General features: G+C 43.8%; 1 protein-coding gene across 1 annotated transcript in view; it reads left to right on the top strand.

The window, feature by feature from the left end:
• Nucleotides 1–22,105, top strand: part of maml2 (mastermind like transcriptional coactivator 2) — a gene marked incomplete at its 5' end in the record, with an annotated part of 148,250 nt that continues 126,145 nt past the window's right edge. The window contains one exon of the mRNA XM_080732385.1: nt 1–459. Within this exon, the coding sequence (XP_080588511.1) occupies nt 1–459 (459 nt within the window). The remainder of the gene's footprint in view (nt 460–22,105) is intronic.

Below are 22,105 nucleotides of genomic sequence, written 5' to 3'. Positions count from 1 at the left end.
ATGGGAGAGGCCACTCCCGTGCAGCAGCACCCCGCCGCGGGGGGGTTCCTGCCCATGTTGGGGGGACTGCAGGGCATGGGTTCCATGCCCGGCGGCGGAGGGCCGGGGGGCCCCAACGGCAGGGGGGGCCCCTCGGCGGTGCCGCAGCTGCACAGCGCCATCGTGGAGCGGCTGCGGGCGCGCATCGAGCTGTGCCGGCGCCACCACTCCACCTGCGAGAACCGCTACCAGCGCGGGCAGGCCGAGACCTCGGACCGCGAGCACGAGAGCACGCTGCACCTGCTCAACATCGTGCACCAGGGGCCCGGGAACCGGAAGGCCAAGGGCGGCCGGGGGGCGGCGGCCGCGGCTTCGAACCAGCAGCAACCTCCCGAGTACAGCCGGGGCGCCAACGGAGAGCAGGGCCTGAAGGCACAGGGGTCCTCGGAGGGCGAGCAGAAGATCAACACCAGGATAGCTGTGAGTAGTTCATGTTGGTGGTGATGATGATGATGATGATGATGGTGTTGATGATTGGGCGGCTGTGGCTCAGGAGGTAGAGCAGGCCGTCCAATGATCCGTGGGTCGGAATCCCGGCTCCTCCTGTCCACATGTCGAAGTGTCCTTGGGCAAGACACTGAACTCCAGATTGCCTCCAAATGCCAGTTGCCACCATTGGTGTCGTGTGAATGTGGGAAATGAGGACGCTGGCGTCGACTGTTCGCCACTTCACTTCCCAATGTGAATGAATGGACCATTGTAAAGAGCTTTGAGTTTGCAGCTTAGAAAGGTGCTATCCAATATTACCATTATGATGATGATGGTGAAGATGATGGCGATAACACAAGGTTGTTATGTACTTGTTACGTAGCGAGCAAGTACTGCTATGTATGTACTGTATGTATGTATGTCGGTGTACCCCCTAGTTTAAGACCGTAGCCCAATGAGGGACCAGTATTCCTGGTGATGCCACTGGTGAACCCTGAAGAAGGCAGCTTGTCTGTCCGAAACGTTGGTTTCTTATTCTGTGTCCTCCTGATAAATGTGCATCGGCACTCGGCAGCTACGAGTGTGCGGCTTAACTTTTTTCATTGATTGTGTTTGTCCCGTTGGCCGGCACCTCATAAGGACTGGTGTGCTGTGCACTTTTTGGAGCGGTGAAAGCGCTCCCAATGAACAGGTATATCCGTGGGTATGTGGCTGGCTGGCTGGCTGGCTGGGTGGCTGGCTGGCCCTGTCCGTAGCCTGGGCAATACCTTGAGTGGCCACACACAACACACTAGTTAAAGGAGGGGCGCTGTTTTGTGCAGGCCAGGCACACTCACCACTCACTCACAGGCACAGTTTACACTCACTCACTCACTCACATAGGGTACAGCTGCTCAAATTCACCGCTCCACTTCGAACCGAGGTTTGATTTTTTTGCTATTGATGCCGCTGGTGATGTCAGCAGAGTTTGGTATATATGAGCATTCCTGGTAATGTCATCATTAACAGCCAATGAGGCCAGCAGACAGAGTGCACCTCTTGACGCACTCTACATGGCCCTGCTTGTGCGCAGGGCTCAAGTTGGCACCAGTTGACTCTGGTGTGATTTCAGTGCAGGTCAAATAGGCCAGTGATTAGTGATTATTTATCAGCAGCCTTTTGAATTCCAAGGACGCCCAGTTTGATACGCATTAGGGCCACAGACCGCCATTTCTGAGCAGTGCTCCAACATCTGGCTTTGTCCGGGTCTCTGAAGCGTGGCCTACATCTGACCCACATCTTGGCACAAAGCGCTCAAAGTTTGTTGTACGCCCAGGGTCACATTGGCCAAGCTTCACGTGACACTTAAAGGGCCAGTTCACCTCTGGGACAACCATATCTTATTTTATTGTTGTTTGGGACAAGATCAACACAATCCTGAGTTATTTTTTGTGTTCAATCTGTGTTTTGAGATATTTTAGTATTTCAGCATGAATGATGATGCATTTTGCATCATATGAGTCATCATGCTGCATCATATGATGCAAAATGCATCATCATTCATGCTGAAATACTAAAATATCTCAAAACACAGATTGAACACAAAAAAGAACTCAGGATTGTGTTGATCGTGTCCCAAACAACAGTAAAATAAGATCTGGTTGTCCCAGAGGTGAACTGGCCCTCTAATGAAATGAACTCAGAAACAGCACCGCTCACTTCTCACTAGGTGTGACTATCTGAGATCCCACTGAAAAATCCTTGGTGCTAATTTAACTCTGAGAGCATACAAATGGCACCAATTTTTGTCCCATTTTGTATGCTCTCAGCATCCATTCGGTTTCAGACTATACATCTGGGGACCCCTTGGAAACCCCCCCAAGGACCCGGAGTGTACACTGAGGACCAGTGAAGTAGGCTAACAGCCGGGGGGGGGGGGGGGGGGGGGCAGAGGATGAAAAACCACTGTGAGAAAAAAAAAAAAAACTCCTGGTATACCCAAAACTCCACCCAAATCTCAGGGGTGGGGGGACAAGGTCCTTCTCAGGTCATGTAGGTGATGGAGATGTTTAGCATTTCGGTTGACAATCACGTCAACATGGCTGCTACTGTGTGCAGCGGCTTCAATAAGAACCCCCAAAAAACCCACGAACACTGAGCAGCTTGTTCAGCTCCTTGAATAGACCCTGTTGTCTCCTTTTAAAACACTGGATATTTCATACAGCGTGTGTGTGTGTGCGCGTGTGTGTGTGTGCGTGCGCCCGCGCGCGTGTGTGTCTTTGTATGTGGGTGCCTATGTGCATGCGTGTGTTGTGTGCGACATGAAAATGTTGTTGCATCTCGAGGGAGGACAGTTACCTGTCACGTCTCTTCTCGTACGGTAAACAAACGACACACAAAGTAGAGTTTGTTTACCCAAGCTCTCCCCTGATAATTGGACTTCTTCATATGTTCTGTTGCAACAACATGACAGTTTTTCCACCATTTATTTCATGCAGTGAATTCCTGGCTATAGCTCAGCTCTTGAGAGTTTACAAAATGATGTAACCGTAAACCTTTTGGTTACACTTGTACTCTCTCTTAGCGTTGGCTATAGGCCTGTCACAATCATTACATAATCGTCTGATCGAAATTATTTGACATGACCACAATATTTTGTCATAATCATAATATATGTTCAAACATTTAAAAAAAATAATGGAAATAGCTATCTACAAGCTCACGTCGCAGCGTGTTGTGAGCTTGTAGATCGGCTATTTCCACCATCAATACATTTAAATTTGAGTATAAAATTGTCAAATATGTAATTTATTTGTATATTTAGGTTATGTTTCATATCTGCCATGTGCAACTTCAAAGCATACAAGCCAAACAGAAATGTAATTGTCAACGACAAAAACACAATTAAATCGTTAATCGCAATTATTTGAGTGACAATTAATCGTCATGTAAAATGTCATAATCGTGACAGCCCTAGTTGGCTATTCAAAAATTGCTGATGTACAAGCTCACAGCTGCGAGCTTGTAGGCCTACCGTTTATCAGTGGTTCTCAACCTTTTCGGCGATTCTTTTTAATAATATTTACAGTAACACTACTAGCTCCCATAAGTCACATCTGTCCATGGAAGATTGCGGTGCATCTTGGGAATGTTTTGTTTGTATGCCTGTCCTTCAATATCAACAGTAGAGCAGGAGTTTTCATTTAGGCGGCAGTGGGCTCAGGGGTAGAGAAACCGTCATTAGAACACAGAGGGTTCCAGAGGGGCTCCCAGTTCGACCCCGGACTCTGAACCCCTAGTTGCTCCCGGTGAGCAGGTTGGTGCCTTCTTGCATGGTTTCCTCCGCCATCGGTGTGTGAATGTGTGTGTGAATGGGTGATAAAGGCACTATATAAATGCACCATTTACCATTTACCATTTAGGCAACTTGCTGTCTCTACCAGCCTGCTAATCACATTCACAGGTTTAGTCCCAGATGTCCCAAGGTGAACATGATAAATACTGGGGTTTACCCAGGAGTCAGTCTGAGAACCATTGTGTACACCAGGGGTCTTCAACGTTTTCAGGCCGGGGACCCCCAAACTGATGGGGAGATGGAGCAGGGACCCCCTACCACCTCGAGGGTGGGGGGGTCGGGGCTACGACATATATATTTTTTTTAATTTGAAACATGTACAAGTTACAGCGAGCAGGGTGGGCCGTACCACTACCATTTCTAAACATACTACTTATTAACTGAGAACCAATGTCAATAATATCAACAATCTGTCAATTGCATAGTAATCATGTATTCAAGCTATTCAAAATGGATAGAATCATGATTTATTTTTTAACATAAATGTGAAAAATGAAAAAAAAAAAAAAAAAATCCAATAATTTCGTGGACCCCCTGCAGTACCTCCGCGGACCCCCTAGGGGTCGCGGACCCCCTGTTGAAGACCCCTGGTGTACACCATAACTTATCAGGATGAAGATCGGACATATTTATCTGTGGAACCAAGTCAAAGTACAGTACATGTAATGCCTCAGTCCCCAGTTCAAATAACATGATTATTTTGGGGAGTCCCCAGTTTAAATAATATGATTATTGTCTCCACCAGCCGAAGGCTGAGGGAGAGTATGTTTTCCCCTCCGTCCGTGTGTCCGTCCGTGCGTCCGTGCGTGCGTCCGTGCGTCCTCGCAGTTTGTGAGCGCCAAATCTCAGTCGCCGTTGGCCCGGTCGCTGCCAAAGTGAGCACACACATTCCCTGGATGCCAATCTAGAACCTCTGCCCTAAATTTTTCAAATGGGCCTTTTCTAGCGCCAACTAGTGGCCGATGTTTGCTAAACACATTTCTGTGCACTACTCTTACAGATTCTGTCCAAAAATCCTACAAATCGGTAGGCAATATCTCGACAGTCATGTGATCGACACGGATCTGTCCGATTTTGCATATTCCATCCTGATTGGCTAAGATTGGCTTCCAAAGTTTGTGGGATTGAGCCGTTTTGAACAAAATGCCTCAAATCACAAACGCAAAGTGCAATTATCATGAAATCGCGCACACACGTTCCCACTAGGCCGAGGAAGAAATGCCACTTAATTTTTTTTAATCAGCCTCATGGTGGCGCTATAACAGCCCGATTTGTGGTTTTACCTATAACTCCACCGATCAGTTTCAAACTTTGTAAGCGCACTCCCTAGAGGCTAAGGATAAACCTTTGCCCTGCATTTTTCACATCAGCCTTTTATAGCGCCACCTTTGGGCCGACTTATGTAAAACACATTTTTGGATATTACTCCTTGAGATTTTATCCAAAAATCATGCAAATCGGTACACAGTATCTCTATAGTCATGTGATCAAGTCCGATCCGTCTGATATTTCACATTCCATCCTGGTTGGCTAATATTAGCTTCCAAAGTTTGCAGGATTGCTCCGTTTTTGAACAAAATGCCTCAAATCATCAACGCAGCTTGCGATTACCGTGACATTTGCCACACATATTCCCACTAGGTCAAAGAACAAATGCTACCTTTTTAACATTGTCCTGTTATAGCGCCACCAGCAGGTAGACTTTAGCAAAACACATTTTTGGAACACAATGCTTGAAATCATGCATGCAGTGTCCGATTGCCATGAAAGATCTAAGGTGAAGAACATATGCCACCCTTTTTACATTGGCCTATTATACAGTAGCACCACCAGGACGCACGGCCTGGTGGAGACCTGTGCTCGGAAGAGCACTGCTTCTAGTTATTTATCTATTTATCTGGAGTTAAAGGAGTTCACCCCCAAATTGACATTTTTTCTATTGATTACTCGCGCCATGGAGACTTTTTGTTTTTTTGTCGCATTCCTAAGACAACATTTAGATTACAATAAATGTGACAACATTGATTCCGGATGGGGACCCCAAATGCATTTGGAATCAATTCTGTGGAATCTCCTTGGCGTGAGTAATCAATGAATAGGGGGGGAAAAAAGTCATTTTGGGGGTGAACTACTATACTCCTTTTAAGGGGAGTCCTTGAAATTTGAACGCTTGGGAACCACCGGCTTTAGAGGTTCCAAACCGTGGCTTTTCCATCCATTGTGGGTCCAGTCAGTGCCCGTTCCTCCTCCAGGAGGAAGACGGAGCGACCCGGGGAGGAAGCGCCGCGGCGTCCCTGGGAGCGAAGGATAGCGCTCACTTCCTGCGTGCCATCTGTTAAGAGATGTGAAGATTTATTTAGTTGTTTTCTTTGAATGTGCACCAGGGGAGTTTGACATGCAGACTGCAGGCTGATGGGACACGTCCCAAGAAATGTTTCAGTAGAACGTCCAAAAAAAAAAAGGAAAGACCTCAGCTCACATGGTTCTGCTTTAGCTTTCTTTTTTTAATGGAAAAACAAACATCGTCGAGTCGTCGGGGCCTGGTAGACTTTTCCAGCTAAAGTCTATGAGACTGAGAGGAGGAAAAAGAGACGGCACTACTGGGAGTTTTGTGACAGGCAAGGCAGAGCATGGCGGTGTAACGGGTCAACATGCCCTGATGTCACTCAGCACTATAACTTATAAAGATAACTATAACTACTGTATATCATTCACCATTGTGTATATATACAGATCCCAAAAAATAGAATATTGTGTAAAAAAAAAAAGCATTGCAGATGCCAGATGCCATAGAACACCAAATCATAACTGACTGGAAACTCTGACTTAAAAAGGTTGACATTTCTCTAGTATACATACTTGAAATATGGACTTTTGATATTCATGAGCTGTATGCCATGATTTTTTCTTTTTTTTTTACAAAAAAGGTTTGGAAGAATTCACTGAATGTGCTATGTATCTATGAAAGTTTCAAAAAATTTATGAAAGTTTAAAGAAAATTTAATTACTCACTTACACAATATTAATATTCTTTTTTTTATGGATCTGTATGTGTTTTTTAATAGTCGGTGAACTATATTTTTATAGTTCTAGTGCTCAGTGTGAAATGCCCTCCATGTTCTGTGATTGCAAGACAGTGTTTCTCAAACCTTTTTTCATATCAAGGACCCCCGATTCAAATGAATATGTATTTTTGCCTCTGACCCCCCCATCTTTGAGAACCAAGGTTCTGGTAGCAGGGTTCCCACGGTCATGAAATTCCTTGAAATATTTTGAAATGTTTTCAAGGCCTAGAAAATGGTTTGGAATTAATCAAATGTTTTGGAAAAAAATGTTTGGATAAACATTGTTTTTTTTGTTGTCCCAAACATGGTAAAATGTAACATGCAAAATGGCGTGAGTTCGTCCTAATCATCATGCGACAAAAAAATAAAATAAAAATAAATAGATCTACAAGCTGACATCACGTTGCACAGTGATATGTTGTCAGCTTGTAGATCTGTTCTTTTTGGCAAGTGACGACTTAGCTTGAGTCTGTCTTGGGGCATCGATAGCACACAGTGAAAAAGTCTGCGATCATTTTTCGTCATAGTTTTAATTAGACGGAATCAACACTAGCGATCAGGCACGTGCACACATAGACATCAAAGGGGGCTTGAGCCCCTGCCCTTTTATCCGTCAGTAAAAAGTGCCCTCTCCAGACCATGAATGCAGTTTTTACTATGGTGAAACAAACACAAATGCCCCTCTTTCCATGCCATACCTGAAGGCAGCATTCAAGAGAATTGCCTTGTCCAAACTCTCCTGAACTTGAACGCAGCATCTTATGTTGAAAGAACTGCCCTCTCTGTGTTGAAATCCATGCCGTTACGCCACATCTCCAGTATTCACTTGATTATGCTTAGTTCAGTGTGGTATCAAGTACCGAAAATAGCCGACCTCCAAGGTCTTGGAGAGGTCTGCTATTCTCGATATTTCCACCAAAAGGCCTTTTTTAGAAATGTCAGCCCCTGCCTCTCTAACATTCTCTGCGCGTCCCTGCTGGTGATGATGATGTGTGGGAACCGTGCAGCAGTGAGGCAGGTTTGTGTTTATAGTGTTGTGGGGTCTTCTCTGTCTGCAGCAGAGCAGAGTGAAGGAACAGGCTGTAAAATAATCTGAGCGTTCGTTCATTCACATCCATCTGTTCCTTATTTCCCCCATTCACATCTTTAAACCCATTCAGAACGGGTACACATTATTGTGTGTCATTATTTTATGCTTTAACTATTGAAAAACAGCAGATATACAAGCTCGCAGCGCGGCACCGAGTGCCGCGCTGCAAGCTTGTAGATCTGCTATTTTTGAAAAATTGGGAAAATTAGAATTTTGACCCGATTCTATAAGTGTCTTTTGAATCCTTCTAAATCTATAAGTGTCTTTTGAATCCTTCTAAGGTTTTTTGAAAAAAACCTGTGTTTCTATGTCAGCAATCTGGCCAGCCATCGTCAAAGAAAAGGTCCTTTTTACTTAACTGGAGCTCAGTTAGTCTGTTCTTGAGAGACTACTATGTCAGTGGTTCTCAAACCTTTTCATTTTGAGGACCCCCAAAATGATATGTATTTGGCCACGGACCCCCATCTCAAAATATTTAGTTCCCAGGGACCACCCAGAAGCAAAACGTTCGCTTTGAAAATACATATATTCAAAGATTTGCACACATTTTCACGACTTTTTCCAGTGAAAAATAGCAGATATACAAGCTCACAGCGCAGCACCGAGTGCCGCGCTGTGAGCTTGTATATCTGCTATTTTTCCACTGGTTAAAGCATTCAATAATTCTAGGCTTAAATGGGTTAAAGGAGTATAGTTTACACCCCAGAATTACTTATTTTCTCTCAGTTACACACACCCTGTGACGCCTTGAATTCCCAGAGATTTTTTGTTTTGTTTTGTTTTTGTAACATTCCTAAGGCAATGTTTTGGTGGCCGCCGGTGGAGACTCCCATAGGAGAGTCTCCCACTGACCGGTGACCCACTCATTAAATTATTGGATCAGACAGGGACGTGCAGAGGGGCAGGGGCTGAGATTTCTAAAAGGGCCTTTTGGTCAGTGTTGTTTTTGACAACAAATTTTGATTTAGTTTTAGTCATAGTCTTTTTGATAAAATGTCATTTAGTTTTAGTCATAATTTCATAATTTAGTCACCTGAAAAGTTTTAGTTTTAGTAAAATTTTGACTAAATATCATAAGATTTTAGGCGACTAAATCTATAGTTAGTCAACTGAAATTTATTTTGGCAGGCCCTGATGGCATCGTAAGGACTGATTTTACACGTGGTTGTGTACAGAAAATAGCAGATCTACAAGCTCACAACGCGTCGCAGAGCTTGTAGATCGGCTATTTTCAGCACACAACACCTGAGAGCAACCAAACATAAAATGACTCTCTTCTCCTCTAGTATAGTCCCTTCCTAACGTTTTAGTCTAGTTTTTATTTTTTTGACGAAATTGTCAATATATTTAGTCTTTAGTTTTAGTCATCACAGCTTAGTTTTTATTTTGTTTTTATTTAGTTTTCGTCAGTGAAAAAACGCAGTCGACAGCCATTTTTCGTCATAGTTTTAATCGACAAAATCAACACTGCTTTTGGTGAAAATATCGAGAATAGCAGACCTCCAAGCTCAAGCTTGGAGGTCGGCTATTTTCTGCTTGATACCACACTGAGCTAAGCATAATCAAGTCAATGCTGGAGATTTGGCGTACGGCATGGACTTCTACACAGAGACTGAGAGGGCAATTCTTTCAACATAAGATGCTGCATTCAAGTTCAGGAGAGTTTGGACAAGGCAATTATCTTGAATGCTACCTTCAGGTATGGCATGGAAAGAGGGAATTTGCATTTCTTTCACCATAGTCAAATCTGCATTCATGGTCTGGAGAGGGCATTTTTTACAGACATGGACATGTCTATGTGTGCACAATGCTGCACATGCTTGAGATCAGGGATGCGACCAAACCCAAACAATCTCCATGAATTCAATGCTTCATGGTGTGTGTAATTTGATAGGAAATACAAATAAATCGGGGGCGAACTATACTCCTTTAACTCTGAGAGTTTACATGTAACCAAATGAATCTCTTAACGTGTTGGTCTCAAAGTGGGGTCCGGGGCCCCCCAGAGGTCCTTGAGGGAGTTCCATGCAGGTGGTCTCCAGCTTTAGGAACCACATTGACCCTTATGGGCCTGTTAACTCTGGGAGTGTACACATGTACACTCTCAGAGTTAAATTGACATTGATTTGACAATATGAATTGGGGTCTCGGAGATATGAATGTCATTAAATGGGGCTCCGTCCTTAGCCTAATGCATGTCAAACTTGGGGTCCTTGAAATTAAAATGGTTGAGAATCCCTGGCATATATTTGAGCGGTGGTCACACCGTCTCCATAGCGTGGCCGTGTGTGTAGGTATGTTTGTTTGTTAGTTAGTTAGTTTGTTAGTTTGTATGTGGGTGGGTCTGTATGTAGCCTCAAGCCTGTGTAGTACCTTTTCTGGCCACACATGTTAAGGGAGGGGCGCTGTTGTCCAGGCCCCACACACACACACACACACACACACACACACACACACACACACACACACACACACACACACACACACACACACACATGGGGGGGGGGGGGGGGGAGAGAACCACCGCTCAGTTCACACGGGTGTGATTTTTTAAAATGGACGAGCTAATAAGTGTCAATTTGGGGGTCCTTGACATGAAGTTGGAGAACCACTGCCTTAATGGAATCAATATGGTTACATTGTGTTCACACTCAGAGTTAACCTATTACGAACGGGAACACATTATTACATGAACCATTATTTTATGTTTTAAATATTGAAAAATAGCAGATATACAAGCTTACAGTACCGAGCTTGTATATCTGTTATTTTTGAAAAATCTCGAAAGTTTGTGCAAGTCTTTGATTATTTTGACCCAATTCTATCTTCTTCTAAATCAGTGGTTCTCAAACCTTTTCCATGTCAAGGACCCCCAGAATTATAGGTATTTGGCCGCGGACCCCCATTTCAAAATATGTTGTTCCAGGGACCCAGAGAAGCAGAGATTTGAGTTACAAAAGCTTGCTTTTGAAAATCATACATTCAAAGATCTGCACACATTTTCATGATGTTTTTCAAAAAATCACACCCGTGTGAACTGAGCGGTGGTCTGTGTGTGTGTGTGTGTGTGTGTGTGTGTGTGTGTGTGTGTGTGTGTGTGTGTGTGTGTGTGTGTGTGTGTGTGTGTGTGTGTGTGTGTGTGTGTGTGTGTGTGTGTGTGTGTGTGTGTGTGTGTGTGTGTGTGTGTGTGTGTGTGTGTGTGTGTGTGTCTCTGGCCTGAACAACAGCGCCTCTCCCTTAACATGTGTGGTCAGAAAAGGTACTGCAGGCTCTGCAGGCTACACGCATACACACACGGCCACGTATAGGAGACGGTGTAACCACCGCTCAAAAATAGCAGATCTACAAGCGCATGGCGCAGCACTTGGTGCGTTAAGTGATAACATTACGGTGCCTGAGATCCGCCGTTCATGTGCTGCTGTGTTCCATTTCCAGTGGAGTTAATGTGACTGTGCGGAGCGAGATGTAACATGACGTCCTTGTATGTCCAAAACCGTTGGTTTTCATCATTTAAAATGATTAAACTAAACTAGTGAAAACAGACGATCTACAAGCACACAACGCCTCGCGGTGCGAGGCGTTGTGTGCTTGTAGATCTGCTGTTTTCACTACTCTTGTGCGACGGCCTTGTCTGATGAAGCAGGGCTTTATTTTGCCGAAAGAACGTACACATTTGAAACTTGGAGATACGAGGTTTCCGCCCGACAACGACGATGAGGGGGATAAAATAGAAAAGCTGATGAGGAGCGCAGCGAGCGAAAGGCGAGGAGGAAATGGGAGTCCTGCTGGGCACGTCTGTGTTAATAATACCACACACACATGCGCGCGCGCGGCCGCACGCACACACACACACACCTCTCAGCGTGGCTTTGAGCGAAGTGAAATAACTTGGTGTGTGTGTGTGTGTTGTCGTTATCGACTGTTGTTCACACACCGTGGAATTTGCAGATACGTTGGCCCAGGTGAGGTAAAGTACTGCTCGTTGACTCCTAGATTAACAAAGGATGTTTTATTTTTTAAGGTGGAATTGGAAGCAGAAGCGACAGGAGGGAGGCTGAATGATTGGTTCTCAACCCTTTCAGGCCTTGAACCTCCCCTAAAATAATCCTACTTCAGGGGGGGATTCAACATTTTCAGGCCAAGGAAACCTTGGTTGAGAGAGAGAGATGAAGCAGGGACCCCCACAACCTTTTCATGGATTCCATAGTTTTGTTGTTAGTTGCAGCACAATCATCAGTGTATTTTGGATTCATGTCAATTTGTGTTTTCAGATTTTAACCACTTGAACCGTCAATATTTAATCATTATTTAAATAATTAATTTTTCCCCTTTACACCAAACCTCTTTGCCGAAAATAGCCGATCTACAAGCTCACAATGCTCGAGCTTGTAGATCTGCTATTTTGGGATAATGTTTTCATAATATAGACACTAGGATTCAAGTGGTTAATATAAAAAAGAAGAAATGTATGTATCACTCAAAGATTTGGAAGACCCCTTTTTTAGTAACTCTGAGGACCCCCTAGGGGTCCCTGACCCCCTGTTGAAGACCCTTGTCCGACTTGAACTTGGGACACCCAAAAAATAATCATACTTGAACTGGGACCCCACGACCTGAAAAGCACTTGGAGTTGAGTGAGACATTACAATTATATTTTATTTTGACTCGGTTCCATAGATGAATGTCGTGAAAATAGCAGATCTACAAGCTGACAAGCAACATGAGGCTTGTAGAGTGTCTATTTTTTCATTTCATTTCCTCTTTCTTATATTATTTGACAAATTTGGCCAATGTTTGACCAGTGTTTTATATAGCTTGTTGATTACTTGCAGTAGTCTTATTATCTTAAAAGTCCTTAAATTGTCACTTCAGTGTCATCTGGACACCCGTCACCACCAACGGTTGAGAGCCCCTGCTCTATGGAACACACAGACAGACTCAAAAGCTTTTGGTTATTAATAGGCTATTTATTTATTTTAGTTTATTTGACTTGGCATTTGTATGCTTTATTTCAGATAGGTCAGTGTAGAGAGAGAGACAGGAATCCAAGGGCAGAGAGAGAGAGAGAGAGACAGAGAGAGAGAGAGGGAGAGAGGAGAAAGCTGCGAGACAATACAGGATTCAAACCCGCGAACTCCGAGTGATCGCGAGGAGTTCCCGGGGGAGCACTCGTTCGGTCGCGCTCGCCAACTCGCCTGAGCCACCAGGCAAACCCCAAAGATTGGTTATTTAATGTTTCAAAAGCCTATTTATTTATTGATTCTACATCTAAGTCCTAAATCCTTCGGCAGAGAGACCATTTGGGAGACGGGGGAGAATAGTAGCAGTTGTACTGCAAGCCGCAGATGTGTGTTTTAATCCGGATCCAGGATGTGTGGGAAATCACCATCCAACCAACCTTTCGCGTGTGTACACCGCATAACACACCACGACACGCGCAGCGACGCGGAGCGGGGGTCAGCAAACAGCCCGCCCGTTTTTCTTTTTTTTGCCGTGCCGCTCGCTTGTCGCATGCCACGCATTGTTGTCATACTCTATTATAACCGGCTTTAACAAACGGCTCGCTAAGCACCTTCTTGAAAGATGCTTTTGGCCGTGGAGCCGTTTGAAGCGGCCGAAAAAAAGGCCCCCACGTATAAATGTTTAGAGCCATTGAATACATTTCCTGGCCGTGTGTTTACTCGGGGTCAAACAGGCCTTGAAAACGCCAGCGGGGGAGGGAGGGGAGCAGGGATGCATTCTGGTGATTAACGGTCCTGCTGCGAGCACACATGGGAGGATTCTGTTATTTCCTAAAGCTCGCCGCACTGACAGATCTGGGAAATGTGCAGCAAGGGTCCTGGCTGGGGCAGCCCTGTTCTCATAGAAAGTACAGTACAGTACAGTACAGAACAAGAACACGGAGGGGAAAAATAGTGTTGTTATACTTTAAGCCAGGGGTCTTCAACCGGGGGTTCTGGGACACCTAGGGGTCCTCAGAGTTACTACTAACAGGGGGTCCTCCAAAATCTTCCAATCCTTTTTATATTAACAACTTGAACCCTAGTGTCCATATTCTGAGAACTGTAGCCAAACATAGCAGATCTGTGAACTTGTAGATCGGCTATTTTCGGCAAAGAGGTTTGGTGTAGAGGTGGCAAAAGAGCAGACTAAGTACAGAGTAAAAGTAAAAGTTTATTAGGTAATGACGGCTCAAGTGGTTAAATATCTGAAAATCCAAAATATACTGATGATTATGCTGTCAAACGATGAAACTATATGGAATTTATGAACAGGTTGTGGCCAACTTGTGGGGGTCCCTGCTTCATCTCTCTCTCTCAACTAAGCAGGGGACCCCTGCTTTAAGCCCTTTATGCAGTACTGTGTTGTGCCACAAATAGCTGCAGCTATTTCGTACAACGAAATACATTTGTACTTTATTGACAGTACACAACAATACATACAGTAAGAAGCTTAACAACACATACAGAACAAACAGAAAGACACATGGCTGGGATCGATGACCATCAGAAAGCAGTGATAGTTACAGTAAGAGTCTATTAGTGAAAGATCAAAGATGCATGTTTGCACCGACCATAGAAGCCAGATCATATTCAATTCAATTCAATTCAATTCAAAGGGCTTTATTGGCATGAGAAAACATACCGTTTACATTGCCAAAGCAGAAGTGTACACGATAACAATACGACACAATCAAAAAAAAAAATATGTTCAAGTGAAAGGAGTATAACAGTTTTCATGTATCAAGGTTACATGCAGGCAGAGCAGGGGTATATACAGTACAATGGTTAATAGTCTTTAAGGTGGTTGGATTCCATTTGATATCCTTCTCCTATCACAGCAGCTCACGAATCTTGCTGCTGTGTTTGCACATTGTTGTACTTCACCCAGCAGATGATATACTCAATTGTCAAGCAATGCCAGGAATGGCATCCACGTTTATTTATCTTTTAACCCATTTAGGCCTCGAATTCGCATTAAGTGAAGTTGGGGGCCGCATGTGGCCCCCGGGCCGCCAGTTGCCCATGTGTGCACTAAAGCCATTTGAATTGAATTGAATTGAATTGAATTGAATTGAATTTCACCCTAGTACGTGTGAACTGGGGAAGGGAGTCTATGTCATGTGTGTGTTGGAGGTGCAAACCAAGGTGCTTCATGTGTGGATTTGGATCTTTTTGTTTTGTTTTGTGGCTTGAAAAAACAAATATCCGGACGACTCCTCTTGATCTTTCATGAATACGGTGGTTGTTGCAGGTTCCTGCATTACAATACATGACCATAGTTTCGCGCTAACGTCACAGATCCGTCTCACAAAGGCTCTCGGGATGGAAACGCAACAACCAGCAACGTTTCACATGAGTGTACGCACTATATGACTGTACTATATGCGTCTGAGTCAAGTTAATTCTCAGGATCTTACTGTGTAGGCCCACATGTCAGAAGGTGTGTGTGCGCACGACCGTGCGTGCTCGCGCGTGCATGTGTGTGCGTGCGTGCACGTGCGTGCATAAGCGCGCGTGTTTGTCGGGCCCTTGTTTTTTCTACAAGGACAAAATGTCCTCCCAAGCATCAAACGAGCAGAACTGAAGGTTAGCTCGAGGTCGGGGTTTAGGTGTAAGGGAATGAATCATCGCTGGGTCGAATGTGTGCGTGCGCGCGCCTGCATTCGTGTGTGTGTGTGTGTGTGTGTGTGTGTGTGTGCATTGCAGTGTGTGTGCGTGCAGGGGGAAGGTTGTGTTCTGCTCCGCAGCTCAGTGTTTGGCCGTGGTAGAAGTGGCTGAATCAAAGCTGGAAGGGTGTGTGATCTCAGTCTGGCTCCTGCTCTGATACGGAACAATTAGTTCAGGCCCTCTGGGGCCCACCCACCCACCCACCCACCCAGCACGCAGCATGCAGCCAGAGCTAACCCAGACACCCAGGGACGTGCTGGCCATTGGGAAAAGCGGGACAACTCCCGAACGGCCGGTTCATTCCCGGTCGGTCCATGCCGGGCCATTAGGAAAAAAATTAAAAATAAAATGTCGGCCTTCGTTTCATTTTGGGGGCTGGGCGGCCAACAAAGTAAATTGTCACTGTCGGGCAGAAACCTCGTATCTCCAAGTTTCAAATTTGTATTTTTTTTCGCAAAGCAAAGCCCTGCTTCATCATACAAGGCCGTCGCACAAAAGTAGTGAAAACAGCCGATCTACAAGCACACAACGCCTCGCGGTGCGAGGCGTTGTGTGCTTGTAGATCGGCTGTTTTCACTAATTTAAATCATTTTTAAAATGATAAATACAAAACAAACGGTTTTGGACGTACAAGGTTTCCACCCGACAACGACAAAATATAACTCATGTAATTGGCCCACTGGCTTGTCACTTGTCATGATCTGAAATGGCAAATCTTTGAGTAGCAGCACGCGCTGAGGGCCTCTTTTCCCGGGCTAAATCAGGGTTCCAGCACGTCCCTGGGAGTGTACAAGCAGCATGGTGCTGCTCTGTCAGGCCTCCACACTATCAACGAAACCCCATATTTAGCCGGACTGCCCATAAGTCTGACATCTCGTTATAATAAGGATTTGGTTAACCCATTATTTAGCCAAAAATTTGATGACCAGCAGTGGTTCCCTATGGAGACGCAAAGAGCTTGCTTTGTTCCCTATGGAGACACAAAGAGCCTGCTTTGTTCCCTATGGAGACACAAAGAGCCTGCTTTGTTCCGTATGGAGACACAAAGAGTCTCCTCAAATTAGTGGCTTAGTAATGCGACAAAAAACATTTTGGGAGTGAACTATCCCTTTAAGACCTCAGGCCGATTCTACAAATGCCTTCTAAAAAAAAATCTAAAATTGCAGGTGTACAAGCTCGCTTGCGGCGCGGCACGAAGTGAAAAAATCGCACAAAAATTATACGGGTGCTTTCTCGGTTTTAATGGGTTCATTGCAATCTAGATTGTTAATCATGATCACAAATGATGTTTTTTTTTTGGTGGACAAAACTTGTTTTTCTTAAACGGCAACATATTTCTTTTGACCGGGGTCCCCCAAGGCTCTGTACTCGGTAACCCTCTCCATTCTTCCTCTACACCGAATCTCTTCACCCCAGAATAGAGCCCAAATGGTACAGTATGTTTAATGGCCTCTGCGGTTTCTTTGTTCTGTGAGCCTGATAGATGGGGAGATGGGTTGCATCGCTCTGGTTATATTCAACTATAGGTAAAAATGCAACATTGCCATGTTTCGTGATACATAATTGTGAAGCATAAAAAAACAATTTATGATTATTCTCGATTAGTTGTGGAGCCCTAAGGAGTGTTGAGTTGCTGTTAAGTTGTTGTTTTCTTAAGGAATTAATGCCAAATGAGTCCATCAATCCCATATCCGTATATATATATATATATATATATATATATATATATATATATTATCATACAACGCGTTAGCGAAAATAGCCGACCTGCACGTTGAGCTTGGAGATCGTCTCGTTGAATTACGACAATCTGGGGCATCAATCTTTTTGTGCTTTAACCTTTGTGGTTTTGTGGTTTAAGCAAATCTTGAAAGATGTCATGACTCAACTCCACAAACCCGCTTCCTTTGGCATGAGTCACATAGTCCTTTATCAACATCAAAGGGCTCAGTATACATCAGACATATTGCATTAAAAGCCCAGACGGTAGCATTAACCCATTTAGTTCTGGAACGCCTATACTGTACGTTGCTATACCTTTCATCTGTGTCATTTTGGTTGTTACTATATATATCGTCATTGTCTGGAAAATTAAAGACCTACTTCATCATACAAAGGTCTTGCACAAAAGTATTCATTTGAATACTGATTGGTCCATTTATACGTTTTGGCACAGTGGTGTTGCCTGCTGTGGCGCTGTGAGCTTGTAGATCGCATTTTCATGGCATTCTTTAAAACATAGACACAGGGGTGTCATTTGGGGCATCAGGGGATGGCAGTTGCCACCCCCTAGTGTTCACCTTAAAGGAGTAGTTCACCCCCATTTTTTTTTCTTCTTCTATTGATTACTCATGCCATGGAGACTTGAGTTCATGAGAAAATGTTGTCTTAAGAATGCGACAAATACAAATACAAATTCCTTTTTAATTGAACTCAAGTCTCCATGGCGAAAAAAGTTATTCAGTTAAATTCAGTTATTTTATGCACATTTTCCCCAATTGTTTTTTAGCAGATGAATCTGATTTCATCGCCATCGATGTGACAGTATCATTTAGATAATCAATAATTAATTAATAAAACACCTTCAATGTGCCATCCCTATTTTGGGAATGTCATGAGCCAGTAAGTCATTTTCAAATATTTTCTCTTTTCGTCCCCAACCAAATAGTGAACATAGCGGATCTACAAGCTCTCAACGAGTCGCTTGGCGACGCTTTGGATGTTTGTAAATCCACCATTTTTGCTAGTTTGGAAATGGAGCTATGGTAAGTTATTTTGTGAATTACTTTGTGAAATGACGTGTCTGCGTGGAAGAAGGTCTCTTAGTCACAGTAGGGGTGGGCGATATTGTGATAAATATCGTTGAGACGATACAATGTCTCCAGACTCTCCACTACAGTATATGCCTTTTCAGAGATATCGTATATATCGTGATACAATGAGGGAGCCTTATAAAAAAATCCTGTTGAATTTTTAATACAGAGATTCATTGCCGAATTCATTTAAATCTGCATTTTGGTCTAAATCAGTAGTTCTCAAACTGTACAATGGCAAGGTCTCCCCTTAACTCTGACAGTTTGCAAATGAAACCCAATGGATCCATTAGGGTCCATTTGGTTTAGTTGTATTAGTTGTAAGGGTCAATTTAGACCTCCCAAAATAATATTTTCCTTTAGTTTTTGTTACCTTGTAGGTGGTTGTACTGTTAAGTAACTTGAAAAATAACCATAAAAACCAACACGAAAAGAATCCTGATAAGATTGTGTGTCGTGATACCACTTGGAACAATAGTATTTTTCCATATCGCCCACCCCCTAAGTCACAGACAGGTAAAGAAACGTTTTGTTCCTCAACATCATCCTGGTTAACAGAGAGAGGGTTCTCTCCTTATGTGTGCCGGGAAGCGTTTAATGAGATTGTGAGATGACGGGGTGGTTTGTGTCGAACAGTACAAACAAAACTAGAGGAACGCTGTGTTGTGTAACATGTTGGGTTCAGGAGTCATGGTGGAATGTGGAGGACTCTGCTTTGTGTTGCCCACTGGCTCCACTTCCTAACCTTCTATCCTTCCAGCCCCCCCTGCTTACATCTGACAGAAGCTGAGAGCCCCCCCTCTTTTTCACTCACATTTCAATCATTTATTTATGTCCACATAAGAGATACAAGTACAAGGAAACAAATATTACAAGGTGCTGTAAATAATGTACAGTCAGCAAATCCTGGACAAATATCCAATAACCACACACCTTTCAAGGGTACATATAACAACGCCTTCGCCATATTTGGCGACTACCGATAGTAGAAGAGATTGCACAGAACTTTTGCAAGCCGTTTAGCTGCTTTTTTTGGCATCCCAAGTTGTTGGAAGCCTCTTACAACTAGGGCTGACCCAAAAAATTCGAATATTCGAAGCTTCGTTCGAAGGCACGGTATTCGAATTTGAAAAATAAATTCGAATAATCGGCCGCGGCCGTTTGTCCTTTGGGGGGGCCGCGTGCCTTAGCTTGCATGCGCCTCGCTCCACTCTAGCGTGATAGCGTCACCCCCTCCTCCTCTCGTTTGGCACCGAAATGTGTGAAACCAATGTCTGAGTAACATCACCCAATGCAACTATGCGATGCAGTCACACATTTCGTTACCAAACCATTGTCGGTGTAACATGATCCATGCATGCGTTTGCTGTCTTCCACTCGCTGACAGACACACAACGCAAGGAAACAAACAGCGAAAATTGGATTTTACAAAACGGACCCCGTCAGCGTCGATCCCGTTTTAAAGAGGAAAAAATAGCTTAAAACCCAACTTGCTAGGGTTACGTTGTCGTGGTGTTGATGAAGTTTATATCGGATCTGCTGCAAGCTCAATAGTCGCGCCCGCATAGAGTAGGCTACGTTGTCTGAGCCTGACCATCAGCTTTCGGTTGATGAGTGTGGAACTTTAATTCAGACACAGTGCAGTGCAATTATTTACTATAAAATCTACTATTACATTAGCGTGTACAACGACTTGGGAGTTAATCTGTTTGTTATATAGGGCTCGAGTCGCGCTGCAGTGTTTGCTGTTGCAGCCGCGCTTTGTTACATTACTGACGTGATGTGATTATGTCAATCCTACTTGTCCTGCAAAAACACCTTTCTTTAATGTAGAAAACATTCGTATCTTCTTCTTCCTCGTTGTATTGTTGTACTATTTAATGAAAATAAGGAGCATTATTATGAGGAAAAAACTGGTGTGTTTTCCCTTTTAAAATTGTGTAAATCGCGCATTTTTAAACACATTTCCTTAACGGTTATCACTTATGTAACCGATAAACTTTTGCTCCCTACCACCCCCCCCCCCCCCCCCGGTCGCCGTCATCGAAGCTTCGAAGTTCGAAAGAAAGCTTCGATTAAGCTTCGATTATGAAAAAAGTAATCGAAGGTCAGCCCTACTTACAACCAACCTATGTTGCGAGGCGTTGTGAGCATGTAGATCTGCTAATTTCACAATGTTTATCTGCGGAACCGAGTCACATTAAATGTAATGCCTACAGTTCCAAGTGTTCAGGGTGGGGGTCTCCAGTTCAAGTATGTTTATTTTGGGGATCACGGCCTAAAAAGGTTTGAGAACCCCTGGTATAGAGCATTAACAAATTCATCCACCAGGGCCATTGACAACTCATTCTTATGCCTTCCTATCTAGCCAAGCTTTATAAACTATATCTTTTTTTAAAGAGAAAACAATAAAAAAATAAAAAAGCGAATATTCGACTTCGGTGAACAACGTCGAATAGTGACTTTGATATTCGAATATTCGAATATTTGGTGAATGCCCTAGCGCGCGCGCACACACACACACACACACACACACACACACACACACACACACACACACACACACACACACACACACACACACACACACACGTGTTAACCACCCTATATACTTCTCCTATGGTGAGTAGTGAAAATAGCAGATCTGCAAGCTCACAACGTGTCGTATCCGCTATTTCCGTTATTTGTGATTGCTTTTGTGCAACGTGTTAAAAGCGTTAAAAGGAGTAGTTCACCCCCAACATGACTATTTTTTTCTATTGATTACTCCATGGAGACTTGAGTTCAATAATATTTTGTTTTGTGTTTGTCGCATTCCTAAGACACAATTTTTTTATTGTAGTAAGTGTACCCCCATTGATTCTGGATTGGGGACCCAAATGCTTTTGGGTCATAATCAATGGGGGTAAATTTAAGGTCAAGGGTCAGGTACATTGTACCCCCATTGATTCTCACTCTGAGCTTATGTGTCCCATCCAGAGCCTTGCATTTGGATCCCCATCCGGAATAAATGGGGGGTAAATTTACTATTATACATTTTTGAGCGGTGGTAAACCGCTCCATAGAGTGGCTGTGCGTGTATCTGTAGCCTTCTTACTCAGCGTTTTGCCATAGTAAAATGTGTGTGTGTGTAGCATACCGCTCCATAGAGTGGCTGTGCGTGTGTCCGTAGCCTTTTTCCTCAGCGTTTTGCCATAGTAAAATGTGTGTGTGTAGCATAGACTCAAATCCTAGTCTGAAGACGTTATGCAAGCACGACCACCGCTCACTTCACATTGGGTGTGATTTTTTGTCTTAGGAATAAGACAAATACATAAAATGTTATTGAACTCAAGTCTCCATGGCATGAGTAATCAATAGGGGGAAAAAAAGTAATTTTGGGGGTGAACTACTCCTTTAACCGACGTGGCCTCCCGACCCTTACAGTGACCTTTGATGCACCCTCAAGGGGGACACGGACCTCAGGTTGGGAAACACTAATCGGTGTAGCCGTTAGCATATCGTCGTTGTCGGGCAGAAACCTCGAATCTCCAAGTTTCAAATTTCTATGTTTTTTTTGGGAAGTAAAGCCCTGCTTCATCATACAAGGCCGTCGCACAAAAGTAGTGAAAACTGCAGATCTACAAGCACACAACGGCGTTGTGTGCTTGTAGATCGGCTGTTTT

Source organism: Nannobrachium achirus (genome assembly GCF_963921795.1).
Source record: "Nannobrachium achirus genome assembly, chromosome: 8".
In the NCBI taxonomy this organism is placed as follows: domain Eukaryota; kingdom Metazoa; phylum Chordata; class Actinopteri; order Myctophiformes; family Myctophidae; genus Nannobrachium; species Nannobrachium achirus.
Note: the sequence above shows the minus strand (reverse complement) of the source record. Positions and strands in the feature narration are given on the sequence as shown.